The following is an 18,021-nucleotide window of genomic DNA, read 5'->3' as shown; positions in this document are numbered from 1 at the left end:
CTGTGCTGTGGGGCCGGGCCGGGCTGTGCTGTGGGGCCGTCGGGGCCAGGCCGGGCTGTGCTGTGGGGCCGGGCTGTGCTGTGGGGCCGTCGGGGCCGGGCCGGGCCGTGCTGTGGGGCCGGGCCGGGCCGTGCTGTGGGGCCGGGCCGTGCTGTGGGGCCGGGCCGTGCTGTGGGGCCGGGCTGTGCTGTGGGGCCGGGCCGGGCTGTGCTGTGGGGCCGTCGGGGCCGGGCCGGGCTGTGCTGTGGGGCCGGGCCGGGCTGTGCTGTGGGGCCGTCGGGGCCAGGCCGGGCTGTGCTGTGGGGCCGGGCTGTGCTGTGGGGCCGTCGGGGCCGGGCCGGGCTGTGCTGTGGGGCCGGGCTGTGCTGTGGGGCCGTCGGGGCCGGGCCGGGCTGTGCTGTGGGGCCGGGCCGGGCCGTCGGGGCCGGGCCGGGCTGGGCGGGGCGGAGCGGGATTGGTTCCTGCGGCCGCTGATTGACAGCGGCGGGCGAGCGCGCGGCGGGCGGCGCTGCGGTGATTGGCTGCCGCGGGCTCACAAACCCACGGCGCGGCCGGAGCGCGGCCAGAGCGGGGCCGGGGCCGGGGCCGGGGCCGGGGGTGGCGGAGGCAGGGAGAGGGAGGGCGGGCAGGCAGGGCAGCGGAGCGGAGTCTCCGGCGGGGTTCTGCGGGCGGCGAGCGAGGGGAGTGGGTAAGGGCAGCGGAGGGCCCTCGGCGGGGCTGCGAGGAGGGTCCCCCGGGGCGCCCGGCGGGGAGCGGCGTCCGCTGCTGTCGGGGCCGCAGTCGGCGGGTCGCGGCGATGGGCAGCGCGGGGGGGCCCGGTGGGGCCGCCCTACGGGCGCTGGTGTCGGTGGCCGCCGGTCTGCTGGCCTGCGGCGTGGCCAGCGAGTACGACTATGTCAGCTACCAGTCAGACCTGGGCCCTTACCCTGGCGGGCGCTTCTACGCCAAGCCCCACCAGTGTGTGGCCATCCCCGCCGACCTGCGGCTCTGCCACAGCGTGGGCTACGACAAGATGGTGCTGCCCAACCTGCTGGACCACGAGACCATGGCCGAGGTGAAGCACCAGGCAAGCAGCTGGGTGCCACTGCTCAACAAGAATTGCCATATGGGCACCCAGGTCTTCCTGTGCTCCCTCTTTGCCCCCGTCTGCCTGGACCGGCCGGTCTACCCCTGCCGCTGGCTCTGTGAGGCCGTGCGTGACTCCTGTGAGCCTGTCATGCAGTTCTTTGGCTTCTTCTGGCCAGAGATGCTCAAGTGTGACCAGTTTCCCCAGGATGACGTCTGCATTGCTATGACGGCTCCCAATGCCACCGAGGTCTCCAGGCCCAAAGGTAAGGCATGGCTCGTGCTGCAGCCTTGCTCCTGGCACTCCTTTCTGAGCTGACAGGGCACTTGTTAGCTCAGGAGGGGCCACATGGGACTGAAAGGGCTCTGGTGGTGGGAGGCTCACCTGAACTCTTAGCAGCAGCTCTCCTCTAGGTTCTGAGCACTGTCTGTACCCTCCTGTCCCAAGGAAGGTGGGATGCCCTGCCATCTCCTCATCCCTGTCCCAGAGCCTTGGGACAGGCTGGGGGCTGGAGAGGAAGCAGGAAACCTGCCCAAAAGCAACTAGGGAAAGTGAGCGTGGTTCGTGTTTGTTTCCATTGCGTGCAGCAGGTTTCTGTGGTGCGAGACTGGCATGTTCAAGTTGCTGTGAGTCTGGCTTGTTGCTGGAAACTTGAAAATAAATAAATATCCTGGTGTCACTTCGGTGTTTGCTATTGGAGCACTGTGGAAGGCAGGCAGGAGGAATGTTTGTAGAGGGAGATGGCAGAGGGCTCTAGGAGAGCGTGGTGCTTTTTGGCAGCAGAGCCTCATTGAAAGGAATTGTCACTCCTGATTCCATGGGGGCATCGTGCCTCAGGAGGCAGGGAGGGCTGAGTGGTTTCTGTGGCTTCTGCGCCCTGTCAGAGGTCATCTGCAGGGACATCTGCTCTTTGCAGTTACCTGTACAGACAAATGCTGGACGTGGTGCTCGACTGGGAGAAGTAACCCGGCTGACAGGGACTGTGCAGTGTCATCCTACCCATCTTGAAAGGACTTCAGAGAGCCCCTGTGATACAGGCCAGGTGTGATCCTGCAGCGGGGGGCACGCCCTGAGGTGTCTGTGGAGCTGTGCGAGGGCAGGGCAGGGCAGTGGCACCGTGACTGTGGCACGGCAGGCACAGGGGGCAGCCAGGCTCAGTACCCAGAGGAGCTGTACACAGGAGCCCGTGTCACGTCTCGGCAGTGGCATCCAGGGGCAGGTGGCATGTGAAGCTTGTGCTGGTGCAGGGGGTTGGGGGGCTGAGCTCAGGCTGGTCTCATTGCCAGGGACCCAGCCTCTCCCCACAGTGGTGGCAGCACAGCCATACTGACTTCCTTGGCATGGCTTGCGCTTACTGATGTGACTGCTGGAGAAACCTTGTTGTTTTCTAGGAATTCCCTAAATCAATAGGTCTTACATGAACCTGGACCCTTGGTCAAGGCTGCAGCCATGTTCTGTGTTACAGGTACAAAGGTTGCTTTTATTTCCCCAGGGATTTGCAGCCAAGCATACTCCTGGGACAGCTGGGTCTGAACTGCCCCTTCCAGGGTCTGAAATAGAGTCTGAGCTGTGTGCAGGTCATTGATTTTACAGACATTAATGAGCCAAGACTGGGAACAATCTTGTAAATGAGCAGCATCTGCCAGGCTTTCCTTTGAGTAGTTTAATGACTTTTTCTTCACCTTTCAGACCTGTCTTGAAGGCAGCACTGGGATGGGATGCTACTGCTTTCTTGCGGTGCCTTGAACAGTTTGGAGTGAAAAAAGGAAATTCCCAAGTTAATTGCAACCACTGCTGTGATGTGATGCAGCACTACTGCATCTCCTTCGTGTGACAGAGGATCTGTTAATGACCCGTGAGGCATCCATTGCTTCAGCTGTGGTGCTGCCACCTCCTGCAGATGTCGAGTTATCCTAGGCAAGCTGCAGCTCAGTCCATGCCCCTGTGCTTGGCTGGGTGCTTTTGTCTGCCTGGGTTCTGCTATGTGCACCCTGTCCATGGTTTGTCTGTGTTTTCTGTCAGCACCAAGTCCTGGAGCCCCTTTGCTCTTGGGCGTAGGGGTGTTTCCTGTTGATTCAAAGAGGGTCAGAAGCAAGTACTGTCCCCCCTTTTCTCTTGGTACTAGTAAGAACAAACTCTTTCAGTATTTTTTCCCATTAACACCTTGAAATTGGAATTTGTTTCTGCCTCTCAAAGAGCTGACCTGCTGAATTCCTTTCTCCTTAAGCACAGGCAGTAAAGCCTGCAGGCCCACAGGATGCATCAGGGGAGTTGCAGATTAATACAGCATTACACATTCCTTCTCTTGCCCCTGGAGTAAGCTGGCTCTACAGCCAGGCATTGGAAAATGGTCAGCAGGGAACAAGTGAGCTGGAGGCAGGCTGAGACTGTGCTTGGAGCTGAGCCGTGAGCTGCAGCAGATGGGCCCCAGCCAACCTGCAGTGGGCCCCAAGGGTGGGCTAGAGATGTCTGCTGTAGTGCCTCAGGAGGGATGGGAGGGCTTGCAGTTTTGGGGTAGCTGTGGCTCCACAGAGCAGCAGTTATCCTGGAGCACAGAGCTGTGCCGGAGCTGGCCAGGCCCCCAGTATTTGTGTTCCTGACTGTAGTAGTGATTTGGTGACCCAGGGCAGGGGACAATTTTCCTTCCCATTGACAGGGGACAGTGTCTCCTTCAGTCCTTCAATCCTGTGTGAAAGGGCTGCAGGAGGCAGGGCTGGAGAGTGGGTTGATTTAGATTGGATGGAAGGAGGAAGTTTTTTGCAGTGAGGGTTGTAAAACACTGGCACAGATCACCTAGAAACATGGTGGATGCCCCGTCCTTGCAAACATTCATGGTCAGGTTTTGTGGGACTCTGAGCAACCTGATCAAGTTAGGGCAGGGGGATTGTGCACAAGTGAAGCTGCTGGCTGTGGAAGGGGCTACCCAGGTCCAGCCCACAGAATGGCTGCTTGCTCTGGGCCCTGGTGCAGCAAGGCAGGGGTCTCTGACACCTTGGGTGTGTTACAGGCTCTTCAGGGGCTGATGGAGCATAGCTAGAACAAAGTCTGTGTTTGCACCAGGAAACAATGAGTCTTATTTTCCATTTTTGTTTACTTTTTTCTTTTTTTTTCTATTTTAATTGGTTGCCTGAAAAGCTCAGAGAGTGGATGCAGTGGTGGCTTTCATGTTTGGCTGGCTGGTGTAGGCTTGGCCAGGCTCCTCATGTGCACTTTGGCTGCTGAGGCAGGTTGAAGTGCTTGGCATAGCTTGTTCCTGATGATGGTCCCCAGCACAGTGATGAACTCCTGGCTGTGCAGCAGATGGAGGAGATGTGTCACCTTCCTATGAGGATCCTCTCTCCCTTGTAATGAGCTCATTAGATGTGCAGCCTGGAAAGAAATATTCTGACTGCTTATTTTAAAAATCAAGTGTTAGGGATGCCATCCTATCTCCAAAGGCTGGCTTCCACCTGTGTCACTGAGTGAGAATGGTGATGGTGGCTGTTACATGTTAGTGTTCTGGAAGAAGAGTTTACCCAGGTGATGGGCAGCTCTCAGAGGTCCAGAGAGTGTGGGGCTGTGGAGCTGGATGTTGGTGCTGTGAAGGCTCACTTGTGACTTGCACATAGGAGTGAGCAGAATGCCAGTTGCTCTGCATGAGTGATTAATAAAGTCATGGTGCACGTCCCCAGGAATTAGCATTTGGTGCAGAAGAGATTTGAGGGTGGCGAGAGGGAAAGAACAAGCCACAGAAAACAAATGTCTGGCCTGAATCCCCATGGGGCATCTGTGGCTGAGGAGACATGCCACTATGGTCGTGGCTGTGCCTCCCTCGCCAGCTGTGCTGGCTCTGCACCCTTCGTTCAGTGACACCTCTCTGCCTTTTTGGTCCAGCAATGCTGTGGGTTTGCTGGCCTGGCTGAGGGCTGGAAGGCCATGAGTGTTCTGTTTACATGCAGGAACTGGCAGATGTTTTGCTGCAGTGTTGTCCCTGAGAATAACTCCCTTGTGTGGGAAGAGTCCTCCGTCTTGCTGGACCAGGAATAAGCAGCATCTCCCAGCTCAATAAATTCATCTGCCAGTAGCTCAAGTCTACATCTGTGCTGCTGGGTGGTCTTCTCCAACTGTGGATGGGAACCTGGAAACAGATTCTTATTCTCTGGGTGAAGTGAGCTTTCCTCCCAGAACAGATGGCAGTGAAATCCCCAGGGCTGGTGTTTCCCAGGAGGTAGATGTCAGCCAGTGACCGACAAGCAGAGATGGTTCTGCTCTGCTGGAGCCTTGAGGCTGCCCTGGGCTCAAAACAGCAGAGAGAATGACCACTCTTGGTGGTGGCAGCATCCACAAGAGCTGTTCTGCTCCGTTCCCAGCCAGAGCTGCTCTGGGACAGGAGGGAGGGTGGTGAGGGCCTTCATCTGCACTGGGCAGTCTGTGGGATGGTCCCCAGTATTGAGGGGATCACTGGGCTGGACTGGGCTGTCCCAGTACTGAACCACCTTGCCTGGCACCAGGTTAGCACCTTGGCACTTGAGCCGTCTTTGGGCAGCATCCTGCTGCTGTGCTGGGGTTCGGGCATTGTGTGGCTGCCTTGGCATGCCATGGGGAGGGATTGTCAGCAGGCTGTGGGCCTTGGCAAGCACCTCCCCTCAGCTGAGTGCCTGACCCTGAAAACTCCTCTTTGCCAGTGCTGTCCTTTTGCTCTTAGCGGCTGCCTGTGCCTGGCCTTGGGGCCACTGACAGCATTGGAGTGGGGCTGGCAGAAGGCTGTCTTTGGTCAGTGCTGCCCTGTGAGCTGGTGGATGGTTCCTTACACCCAGTAGGGTGCTGTCCCTCACGAATGGGGAGCTGGGAACCCATGGTGGGGTGCGTGGACATAGATCCCCCTCAAGGGTGATGGTCTGACAGCATTGGTAGTCTGGCTCTGCAGTGCTGCTTGTGCTGGCTTCTCTCCACCTCTCATCTGTCTTCACTTCTTTTCTCTTGCCAGGAACGACTGTGTGTCCCCCTTGTGACAACGAGATGAAGTCGGAGGCCATTGTGGAGCACCTGTGTGCCAGTGAGTTTGGTAAGGAGGAGCACTCTAGGCAAGGGGAGGCTTCCCAGTTGGGTATGGGACAACATGGCTCCTGTGTGGGCTAGCTTGGGACTGCCACGTTTCCCTGCCCACAGTGGTGCTGCTGTGTCCTGTGATCTGTCCCCAAGGCCAGGCACGTGTGCCTCTAGATGTCAGTGTGGGTATGTGGAGGTGGGTGCTGATAAAAAATGCAGAGCTACTTGAACGCTTTGTCCTAAATGAGTGAGTGAGTCAGACAATCAGAGGTAAACTGAACTTCATTAAAAAAAAAATATTAGCACAAGGAAATACATTAGCTTTCTCAGTTTAAACCCGGAATTAACTGGTTTTGACATCCTTGCTGGTGTATGTAACTTTTTCAGAAGATTATTAAAGGCATATTGAACAAGGTGTGCATTCCTGGGGGATTAGCGCTTGAATGTGCCCTGTACCAGAGCATGCTTGAGCAAACCCAAACCTGCTCTGCATGCTGGTGTGTTACCCTTTCTGCTGGAAATGAATTCTCAACTCTGCTGCAGATTTGGTATGCCAGGAGTCCTAAGTTCAGCGCAGGCTTTTCCTAACAGGGAAAAGCATCACCAGAAACACCCATGTAATAGTTTCCCAGGAATGCGCATACTTCTGGCTTGGCTGGGGAATGGAAGCAGACATTCAGTGCATGGCCTGGCTGGGGAGTGGGAGGTGCTCAGAGCTCTGTTCTGGGCAGACCATGGAAGCTGAATGAGAGCTGCCCCTGCCTCGCTGCACGCACAGGGAGGGGAGGTGGGGAGGGAGAAACGGCCTCTGGGACCAGCACACCTGGTTTGGATAGGAGCTCCCTGCCCGGGCTTGCAGTGATGCAGAGGCATTGCCCCAGTCCAGGGGCTGGGGGCCCTTCATCCCCCAGGAGGAGCGAGGGGCACTGGCCTGTGGCAACAGTGGGTCTGGTGCAGGTGGGTCACTGCGATACCCATCCCCTTGCAAGGGGGACAATGTGTGCAAGGGATGAGCTGAGGTCGTGTCCTGCTGGGGAGCAAGTGCTGGGAAGGGAAATACAAACTTAACCACATCCTTGTCATCAACTTGTGCTGCGAAATATCCTCCCGTGCTCTGGGACAGTTACACAACAGGGAGCAGAGGCCAAACCAGAAGAATTCCCTGCCTCGGCAGAGCGGCCTGGGACAGTGACTTGCCCACACTATAAGTTGTTATTGGGAAAGATGGTGGTGACAGTGTCCAGAGGATGGAATTATTTCTTGGCAGATTTGGCCCATCTGTAGCCAGCTGGGGAGCAGGAGGATGGGATAGGATGCAATGCAGGTCCTACCTGTGCCCTGTGAGGGAAGGCAATGTAGGGGTGAGAAGGATGTCTCAGTGGAGGACGAGGCATTGGCTTCAGGAAGTTTTCCCAAAGCACAGTCCATGGCCCTTGGATCTTTGTTTAGTCTTGTGGGGTTACTGTCATGGGGTGATTTCTCAAGGAAAGCTGTTTATCTGGCACTATTATAAATTTCCAAACCTTTAGACTGAGGTTTCTCATGTACGTCCACCAAGGTAAACACTGGCAGCTGACAGGTTACAGATCCTCGTCAAAGCCAGACATGTACAATAAATGTTTAAACTAGCATGTGCTGCATGGGGCAGCTGTTGGTAGGTCTTGCACTGATTCCCACTGTGTCATTACTGCAGGTTTCTCTTATACCCCAGCAGCTTGTTACAGAAAAGATGTGAGTACCACAGACATGGCTGTGGCTGTGTAGCAGTCCTGGTGTCGGTCTAGAGTACAGTGCAGGAAGAGAACTGCAGTGAGCTGTGAGCACAGACTGTAAAGACAAGGCAGGAGAGATCTTGGACAAGATGCTGAGGGTCAGAGGGGTGCCAGGAGACTGCCAGCCTCGTGGTCCAGCAGAACTCTGGGTTTGCCTTTTTTTTGAGCAAAGATGAATGTGGGCTCTAGGGTGCTGTTTTGAGGCAGGTTGACTGCTCCTCTGATGGTAAGATAGCTTTGGGGTGGATGTCAGTGAGGGGTGCCAGAACCCTGGCCTGAGCACAGAGCAGCACAGGGAGGTGGATCAGGTATGTGGGGTAACTGTGGTGTAGGTTTTAGTGTAGTGCTGGTGTGCTAAGGCAGCGATGGATGCAAGAGGAAGCATGAGATCAGCCTCCAGTGCCCCCACAGCTGCCTCTCCCAACTGCCCTGGGCTGCAGCCAGAGCTTCTTTCTTATTCTAGGAGTTCATTCCACGCTCTGTTTCTCTTAGTGATTTTATTTATTGTTTCTGCCCTTTCTCTGGGGTCTGAGGGGATCCTGCTGAACGGGCTCGGTGGCACTGGGGACTGCAGAACAATCAATACATGCTGTTTATTTTTTCTCTGTGACTGACAGGTCCCTGCCTGCAGCCTTCTCCTGTTACAGCCCTAATGTGTCTTCTGGCAGGTTTCTTCCTTCTCAGTGATTTCTATAGGAAGGAAAAATGAGGCTGAATGAACAGTGGAGCTTTCCCTTCTCTCACATTCCCTTTCCTGCACGTGAGGTGCTGGAGTGGGGCCCCTGCCTGTGCAGGCAGGAGAGCAGCATCCTAGTCCTAGGGTGTCCTGTCCTGTGCTGAAAAAGAGGGGTGGAGGTGCCAGTGAGGAACAGGGATGGCACATGGTAGTGGGTTGTGAATAGGGCATAGGGGCTTCTGCTCTTAGATGGTGACTGCCCTGGTACAGTGCTGTCCTTGGGGAAGGTTGTGCTGGAACGTGTGTATCCCATGAAGGTAAATGGTAAGAAGGGCTTGGGGGTGGCATGTCGATCCTGCAGCCCTCTTGGGCCACTGTGGCATGCAGAGTGGCAGGGCTGATGCTGAAGCAGCCTGTGGTCACAATGCAGCTGCTGGACTGGAGAGGTGGCACGTGCTCCCGCTGTGGATAACTCTGCTGGGGTCAGCTCCTGCCTGGCAGCCACAGCTGAAGATTTAGTCTGTCTGAGCAAGCGTGTCCTGGGATCTCAGAGGCAATTCTGGCCCCTCTCCCACTTGGTGCTGAGACAGACTTGGTGCAGCGTGGGGGGAGTGGAGAGGCCAGGGTTCCCCGTGAGGAAGCTGTTTGCTTTGGCAGCTCAGCTGGCTGCTGGAGCCAAGACTCAAAGCATCCCGCTCGAGCCTTTTGCCTGCAGCGTTCCCAGCACTGGAAGATGCCGGGCGAGCTGCTGCAGCACCATGGTTCACCCACCAAATGCCATGTTCTAGGAAAGCCAGGAGTTGGAGGCTGCCTCCCTCTGCGTGGTGGTGAGCTCTTAGAGCAGGATGGAATGAATGCTTCCTCAGTCACCGCCTTCCTGGTGTGCAGGGGACGTGCCAAAGCTGCGTGTCTGGCCTGCCACTGTGGAACACAGCTTTCATACCTGGGAGTCTCACCTGGAATGTGGCTTGGGACTTGGGGAACGTGGCCCAATTAAGTGAACAAGGGGAATTTGGGGAGCCGGGTCACTGTGGAGAAACAAGGGCTGAGCAGAGATCGTTGTGCTTGTGTGAATGCTCCGCCTGCAGCACCAAAGGCAGATGAGGCTTGGTGGTCCCTGAGCCAGGCTGTGTTTACCTGGGCAGCACTTCAGGCTCTTGCTGGTTATGAGGCCATTGCTGCTGGGAAGAACAGAGCCTGACACAAACTATTTGCACCCCTCTCAGCCTCCTCCTTCATCCATGACCCTTGGCATTATCCCATCTTGGCTCTGTGTGCTGCTCTGCACAAGCAACGTTTGGATGAGGTTTTGGTTTACATCTGGATTTATTGTTCCCCTGGGCAGCTCCCATGAACCTGCATCGCTGGATCACAAACTGCTGTGTGCAGGGAAGGGAGCAGCTGTGAGCTCCCTCAGCACAGCATTACCATGCCTTCTTTGTCTTCAGTGGTGTATGATACTTGGAGTAGATCAGCACCTCCACTAGCTGGCAGATCCTCTTCTTCCTGTAGCAAAAAGGATCAGACTTTGCAGTGATCTCAGCAAAGCAGTTTGCAAACAAGCCATTTGGCAAGTCTCGTACTGTGCTGTTGTAATGGTGTTTTACCATCCTTGCTGCCCTGGCCACCTCTGTGCTTAGTGCAAGGGCTCCAGTCAGCATGAATAAAGGAAAGGAGGTGAGACTGACAATTGAAGGTTGTTGCTGCTACTGCTGCCCAGTTGAAGTCATGGAGCTTAGAGCTGCTTGAAAACTACTTAGTTTTCCAAATTTGTCGCTAATTGATCTGGTTCAGCATCTTTAGCTCCCTAAAGCTGGAGTCTCTTTAGCTCCTGAATTTGGAAAACAGATGGAATGAAAATTTCTCTTAGTCCTAAATTACTTTCTTATACAATGACAGTGTAACATGACAGGGCACTTGGCAAACCTAGGGGGTGTTTTTGGCACAGGGCAGACAAACACCATTGCTCCTGTTGCCAGGGTAGTGGCTGGGAGCATGAGGATGATGCTGAGTCTTTGCTGCCTGCTTGGGATGTCATCATGCTGTCCTGCTGCCATCTGTGTCTGGAACAGTGAGCAGTGCTGCTATCCAGGAAGCAACACGTGTTCACTGCTACGTGTTCCAGCAGAGCAGGACTTCAGTGAATGATGCTGTGGGGACCTGTCTCCCTGCCAGAGCTAAAGGTTCTTGTGGACTGCCTGCAACTGTCCTGAGACTCTGATGCGAAGGGACAGCAGCCAACAAATCACCTCTCTGAGCACCAATTATCTGCAGCTCTGAAGTAAAACTCCCAAATGATGAAAGTATGTTAGCAATTTTTGGCCATATGTTCTTTTCCCCAAAAATGAGGGAGAGCCAAATGGCACAGAAATTATGTTTTAATGTACAACACATTTTCATCATTTTCCCCATTCCCATGTATGCAAAATTCCTCTTCATGGTCATGGCAAAAAGCTTTTTTTGTTTTTTTGGGTGGGGGTGGCGGGGGATTTGCGATTAGCTGAAGAAAATGCTGAACCTAAAGAGGGGAGAGGATTTTTGGTGGAAGTTGTATCTTCCCTTCTCCCAGGGAAGGTGCAGGCATGTGACTTCATGCCAGGGTCTCCGCAGTTCTGATTCACAGACATCCAGTGCTTGGAAACTTGTTTCACAGGCACCTGAGGGCTGATGTGACTGCAAACAAATGCTTGAGAAGCCAAATTGACCTTTTAAATGATCCTTTCAAGAGTCTCTCCATGCCTCTAGAGCAGGGAAGTCACCTAATTTACTCAGCTAACATTCGTGCTTGGCAGCTGAGCAAGTCCCCTCACAAATGGGAAGTGCTGGGTGCTTTGCTGGAGGAAGGGAAACAAAGATATCAGTGTTGTACCTTGGTGCAGCTTCACCTCAGGTGCAAGGGTATGAGTGTCATAGTGGCCAGGGTGATGCCATGGAGCAGGAGGATTCAGGAGCAGAGTAGGGTGAAAGGGAATGCAGGAGTGGAGCAGGGCACTGCGTGTCTGCAGTGGGACTGGGCATTGCTGCTGGTGAAGGATGCTTAGGAGCTTTGATTTTCTCCTCTCCTGTCTTGTTTTGCAGCTCTTAAGATGACCATAAAGGAAGTGAAGAAGGACAATGGGGACAAGATGATCATTCCACGGAAGAGGAAGGCGCTGAAGCTGGGGCCCATCCGAAAGAAGAACCTGAAGAAGCTGGTGCTGTTCCTAAAAAACGGGGCAGACTGTCCCTGCCATCAGCTGGACAACCTCAGCCACTACTTCCTCATCATGGGCCGCCAGGTGAAGACCCAGTACCTGTTGACAGCCATCTACAAGTGGGACAAGAAGAACAAAGAGTTCAAAAAGTTTATGAAGAAGATGAAGTCCCCTGACTGCCCGACGTTTCCATCCGTGTTCAAGTGACCCGGAGGGTGCGGGGGAGCCGCTGGCTGCGCCTGCGCGCTCGGGCACGGCGGCTCTGCAGCAGCAATGCTGGAGCCAAGCCCTCCTGCTCCTCCATCCTGCTCCTCAGAGCTCCCTCGGTGATCTCAGCCCTCCCACATCCCCGCTGCTGGTGTTGGCCTCACGGCCTGGGCGTGTGATGCACGTGCACCCAAAGTTGCTGAGGTCACACACGATTTCTGTCTGCACTGTCCAAAAACCTGTTATTGTACAGATGTGTACAACCATTGAAATAGCAGCTGTCTGGTAAAGAGGGCAAGCAGAGGGGTGTGAGGTGACAATAAGAGCTTGCATGCTTGCAGAAAGGACCCTCGTGACCATGTCACTCCCGTCTTCATGGCTGCAGGATTGCCCCGAATTTCTGAATGAACCTGAGCTGGCTGATTAGACAGAGATCCTATCTTCATGATCAAAGTTCATAAATTAGTAGTGGAGAACCCGTTACAACCTCTGATAAGAATTCCTAATAGCTAATAGCCCTCTCTGTAAAAATATCCCATTATAGTGTTAACCTGCTTAGTTTAAGCCTTAACCCTGGTTCCTTGTGGTGCCTTGATGGGCTGGAGCCCTTTCTCACCAGCATCTCTTGTTGTGTCTCCCTGGGTGCCTGCCTTGGCATCTGCTGTGCCAGCTGAGCCCCTTTGGCCCAGTGCTGTGCTGCACCCAGATAGCTTTTGCGTCTCCACACTGGTCCCAGTGTGTTAGTGCACTGGGCATGGGGACCAGGGGTAGAGGGGACTCTGCCTACACCTGTGCCTTTGGCCTTGTGCAGGCCCTGTCTGCAGCAGTGTCCAGCTGAGATCCCCTGCCCTGCCCTGGTGTGGCAGTTCCCATGCACAGTGGCCTGAGCTGGTGGTGCCCAGAGCTATCACTCCATTTCAAATCTGAGCAAAGGTTTTCAGTGCTGGCCTGCCCAGAGCTTTGTTGGGGGAGCTCATGGCCAGCTCTTCCAGCTTGTGTCAGTCACTCCCTTGCTTTACCAGTGATGTTTTTATAGTTCCTTTAGGCTGCTGGCAAAGTACCAGAGTGCAGAAGGCCAAGGACGTGTCCCTGCAGAGCACTGCAGGCAGTGTGTTGTCTCTGTCTTTCCCTCTGCTGTGGGACCCATCAGTCTGGGGTTTTGTCTGTTTGATCTATGACAAATAGCTCTCTATCATTATGTCGTTTTTGCTCTAATCAAAATGTCATGTTTGTATGATTTCAAATAGTTTATGAAAGACAAAGAATATCTTACCCAAATGTTTACATTTATTGACCAAGCTGAAATTCATTATTCTGTTAATTGGACTAGTTCTCTTTTTCATAGACCCATACCACTCCATATTCATTATCCTTCCTCCTTCCATTTAGTATTCTCATCCGTCACCGGTACTCTAAGAGAATGAATACCTGATGTCTGAGATAATCCTGTTGCATCACAGCTAAGTGAAATGACAAATCCTCATTTTTGAGGTTTGAACCAAAACCCCTCAAAACTGGTAAATTCATTATTCCTTAGCTTGGGAGTGGTGCTTATTCCCCACATGGGGACAGAGCCACAGACTTGGTTGTAGAAGAATCTGAGGAATGATGTTTCATGGCTAACAGAGAGATGGATTTAGGATGTGAACTTTGTAGAGTCCCCCTAGGTTGTCTTAAACCACCATTTGTAGTAGTGTTGTTTCCTTATTGCAAAATTAATCATTGTAGATAATGTGCTTTATTAGTGAAGTAAAGAAATAAATAAACCATGGGCTTTAACATCACAGATTGATGAGGTGAAATGATGGAGATGGCTGACAGATCCAGCAATGTGGGGAATGGAGTCAGGACATGATGAGCTGAAAGTCTGGTTATCTGTGAGTGCCCACAGTGCCCCTAAAAGCCCCGCTGGGGCAGGGCAGGGACCCTCTGTCCCTGCTGCCTCACCTTCCTGAGTGCAGCACAGCAGAGGGTTGGCTGTGGCAGAGACAATGCTGCTGCTAAAATTGCCAAATTAATCCACTAAATACGATTCCCCCAACCTTTTATGAAGAGATGCTGTTTTCTAATCCTTTTGGGGCTGCTGCAGCATGACTGGCTGCGGGTGTGCTGGGGGAGCCTGGCCTCGAGGCTGTGATGGTCCCAGGGCATTGCTGGCCAGGGAAGTGGTGGAGTCACCATCCCTGGGATGCTTCAAGAAATGACCAGATGTGGCATGATGGTTTAGCTGACGTGGTGGTGTTCAGCCAAGGGTTGGACTCAGTGATCTTGGAGGCCTTTTCCAACCTTATTGATTCCATGGTTCTATGACTGCATGCCTGTGGCAGGTTGCAGGGAGAGCAGATGTCCTTCCTGGGAAGCGCTGGCTGCTTCCCCAGCCCTGGCTGCAGCTCACAGGTGGCTTTAATCAAAGTGATGTCACCTGTTGGGTGAGGAACTGCTGAGAACCTGCTGCAGCCCCAGATGGGGCCTGAGTGCAGGGCAAGCTTTGAGAGCTGGGTTAAGCACCAAGTTCTTTCTGCAGTGCATTTGGTCTGAGATGTTGGCTGCAGCAGTGTTGTCACCACAAGACCAGGTAAGGTCAGTGCTGTGGAGCTGCTGCTTGGGGTCTCCTTTTCCCAGCTCAGAGCCAGTGCCTGGGGCAGTTTGAGAGCTGACCTGGGGCAGTTCAGGGCCTGGGCTGAATCTGGCTCTACTTTGTGTCCCTGCATTTCACTACTGGTTCATCTGTGGTCATTCAACAAAGTGAGAGCATCAGGTCAGTCTGAAGAGATGCAGGAAGCCAGGCAATGTGTTTGCTGAAAATTGACAGAATCAATTCCTTTACTGGCTTCTTGTCAATGGCAACTCCTGAGGTATTTTTTGGTCATGTGAAAGTGGGACTTGGAGTCAAACTGCTGCATGTGGATGCCTTTGCTGTCTTTAGATTACCTATACTGCTCTCCAACAAGAAAAATCTACTAAAACCTGAAATGGGCTAAGTGTAAACTATGGAGAAAGTACCCAAAATCCTGGATTATGCTTGTGTGGAGTCATGTGGAGCAAACAGGTGTTTACTGAAATGAGAAAGCACAAGAGTCTCCTTAAATCAGGCACCACGTGTCTGGTGTAGTGTACCCAGAACAGAGACATGGGTGTTTGTGCACTTCACGGATACAGTTTACATTTTAAAATGTCAGATGCTGATTTTTAGAATGAGTTTCTGGTTTAAGTTACAAGCGTATGTGTAAATGCTCAGTCTAAGACATACTGTGTGCTGGGAGACACCCTCAGTATTGCCCTGCTGAGGACTGTGGTGTGTCTGTGGGACAGTGATGTGCCACCTCTGAGGCACTCAGGCTTGCTACAGCCTGGGCTTGTCTGAAGTACGAACCTTAAATCCTAAAATAAAATACCATCCTTTTGTGACTCAGTTTATCCTACCAATAATGTTTATTTCCCTCTGTTGAGTTCCGCCTGTCTGGCCTCCAGTTTGTAGTTCAGTTAAAAACTAAATGCAGTTTTCTTTCATGCTATGCAAAAATTCATCTTCTATCCCTCAGTTAATTTTTTATATTGCTGGCAGTCTGTGTTCTGCTTTGACCACCGCTGGGAAATGTAAGGCTGGGAAGAGCAGCTGAGCAACTGGGAAGGATTTGTTCTGGAGAAGAGGACGCCAGCCTGGTGTGGAGCTCTCTGAATGCTGTGTAGGGTGAGGGGTGATGCACCCCAGCTCTGCCAGGCTGGGGCTGGCTCCCAGGCAGCAGGTCTGGGCTCATCGGCCAAACATCTGCCATCCAGAGCTGGGTCCTGCTTTAATCAGCTGTTCCATAACCAGGGCAGCCCAGGCGTGCAGTGAGTGTAGCCCAGATAACTGAAAAATAGCAGAGTGAAAATGGAAATAACAAGTTCTTTCCCTTTGTGGGCGGATGGAGCTGCCTTGAGCGTGGTCACTGCTCTGCACTGTGCCAGGGGAAGCAGTGGATGGACCCCTGAGCTCCCTGTGGATATGGATGGGCCCAGCAGTGAGGGGTTGTTAGGGTGAGCATGCAAGGTCTCAGCTGAAACCTTCTCCAAAGCCACAGTGAAACTTTCCTTTCCCTGCCTCAGCACTAGAAACCTTGCAGAGAAAATGCTCCCCTGTGTTTCAGAGTCTGCTCCTGCTTTCTCACTGCATCATGCTGGATGACCCTTAGAAAGGATGCACATGCACACGTAATTAAAGCCACCCTCCAACCCAAGGCCAGAGCTGTGTTTGCAGACTGCTGTTCCTGGCACTGAGGCTCCTTTTTCCACCCCAGCCAGGCTCCGCAGTGGCACCGCCAAGGAGAAAGAGCTCCCACAGACCTAGTGAGGAAAAACATCTTCCAGTGTCTTTAGCAAGTGCTTTTAAAATCCCTGTTTTGTAAAGGAACAGACATTTTTTGTTATTGTTTCTTCCCCAGTAATCCCCTGTGAGCCTCTGACTGTGCAGCCTGTTGGATGAGCTGTTCCCTTTGGGCAGTCTGGAGGTGTCCAAGCCACACTTGAATGTCTTCCTTGGAAGGGGAGTGGGGCAGGCTGGCGGCTCCTCTGCTCTTGGGAGCTGCTCACTGCAGACAGACTGACAGACAGGGTCCAGGAGCTCTGCAGCACACGGCTACCCCGAGCAAAGCCACATCCAGGACAGCCTTGAGGCAGGGAGCGTGGGTCCAACCTGCCAGGGTGGCCTCACAGCCCTGAAACAACCGAGGGATTTGTTTCAAGAGCTTCCCACCAGAGGCTGAAATCTCCTCTGGGGAGGCAGTCTGCCACGGGAACGTTGCCTGCATGGCAGGAGCAGGGGCTGCTGTGCCCCTGCCATTGGCAGAGAACCTGCAGTGCCCGCCAGCACCGGGGAGCCCTGGCTCTGTCTCCCCCGGTCAGAGTGATGGATCTGTCTCCACTTGCCAGAGTGAGGGCATGGGCACACTGCAGCACAGCGGGTTCTTCTCACAGCCTGCCAAGATCCCAAGAACCACGAGGAGTCAGCAAACAGTCCCTCTTTTCTGAAGAAGTGTGCTAGCACAGGGAATTCGCTGCTGTCTGAAACGCTTTTCCTTTAGAGACACCCAGCAGATATTTTCCAAGCCATTCTGTGGAGAGGAGGGGGGAAGCCAGGACGCGGCTGGAATGAGCTGTGCCTGATGCAGTCAATGCAGCATTCTTTGGGATGCAGCTCTCTGCTCTCGTTCTGAGGTGCAGGAACAGCTCTGTGGGGCTGCCACCAAAACTCTTCCTTTTCTTTAGCTCAGGTTGGGGCCCGTTGTGCTGTTGGCACCATATGCTGTTGGCACTTCACTGTCTCGATCTGACTTTCTCCATACTCTTGAGTTAGTGATGTGGCAGAGAGGCTAAATTATTGGGAGGTGTGGTATTGTATATGAATAAATTATGGCTCCAGGAGGATGGGGTATCTCTGAGTGTCTCTGAGTTACTCATCTGTGAGTATCTCTGCTGTTACTCAGATAAAAAAATGAAGTCAGGGTGTTTGCCTTGGGCAGGGTGAGGAACGTGTGCAGCCTCTCCTGTATGGTGTTCAGAACTACATTAAACCCTGGAAATAACAAACTGCAGCCCCTTGAGACAAATGTGGCATCTTTAGATTGGTCATCCTCAAGTGGGGGTGAGCACACCCAGCTCAGACAGCCTCCCCAGTTACTGTACAGCAAGGGAAAATATGGATCTGGAGAAGGTTGAGCTATCTGTGGAACCTCTGAGGAATTTAACATGTCTGAGGCCATGTGCAACAGTGATGGTGCCGGCTGGCATGTTCAGATTTGTATGTTAAATGGTCTTTAATAAAATATTAATATCAGGCTAAACTTTTATCAGAGTCCTGCTCTTGGACGAACATTTGCCAAGAGCAGTGGAATGACTATGTGTGACACTACATAAATGATTAAATACTGTCCTGCACAGCTGAATCTGTGCAGCCCCAACTGCCTGCTCAAGGGTTTGCAATTTCTTCAACCATTTCATAGTCTTTCATTTGTCCTAAATGTTTATTTAATAATCCTGGAAGACCTTTTAAGCTTCCTAATGTTTGCTAAACACCCTGTCACTTGCACTTGTATTGAT

At 53.2% G+C, this 18,021-nt stretch overlaps 1 protein-coding gene across 1 annotated transcript; it reads left to right on the top strand.

Annotated features, from left to right (window-relative positions):
* The first annotated feature begins 796 nt into the window (after positions 1–796).
* SFRP1 (secreted frizzled related protein 1) lies at positions 797–12,017 on the top strand. The gene is made up of 3 exons (XM_062510672.1): positions 797–1,331; positions 6,033–6,110; positions 11,621–12,017. The coding sequence occupies exons 1-3, from the start codon at positions 797–799 to the stop codon at positions 11,941–11,943; spliced, it is 936 nt and encodes a 311-aa protein (XP_062366656.1). The 3' UTR covers positions 11,944–12,017.
* The last annotated feature ends 6,004 nt before the right edge of the window (positions 12,018–18,021 follow it).

Source organism: Cinclus cinclus, chromosome 29, assembly GCF_963662255.1.
Source record: "Cinclus cinclus chromosome 29, bCinCin1.1, whole genome shotgun sequence".
NCBI lineage: Eukaryota > Metazoa > Chordata > Aves > Passeriformes > Cinclidae > Cinclus > Cinclus cinclus.
This window is presented reverse-complemented; position numbering and strand designations above follow the sequence as displayed.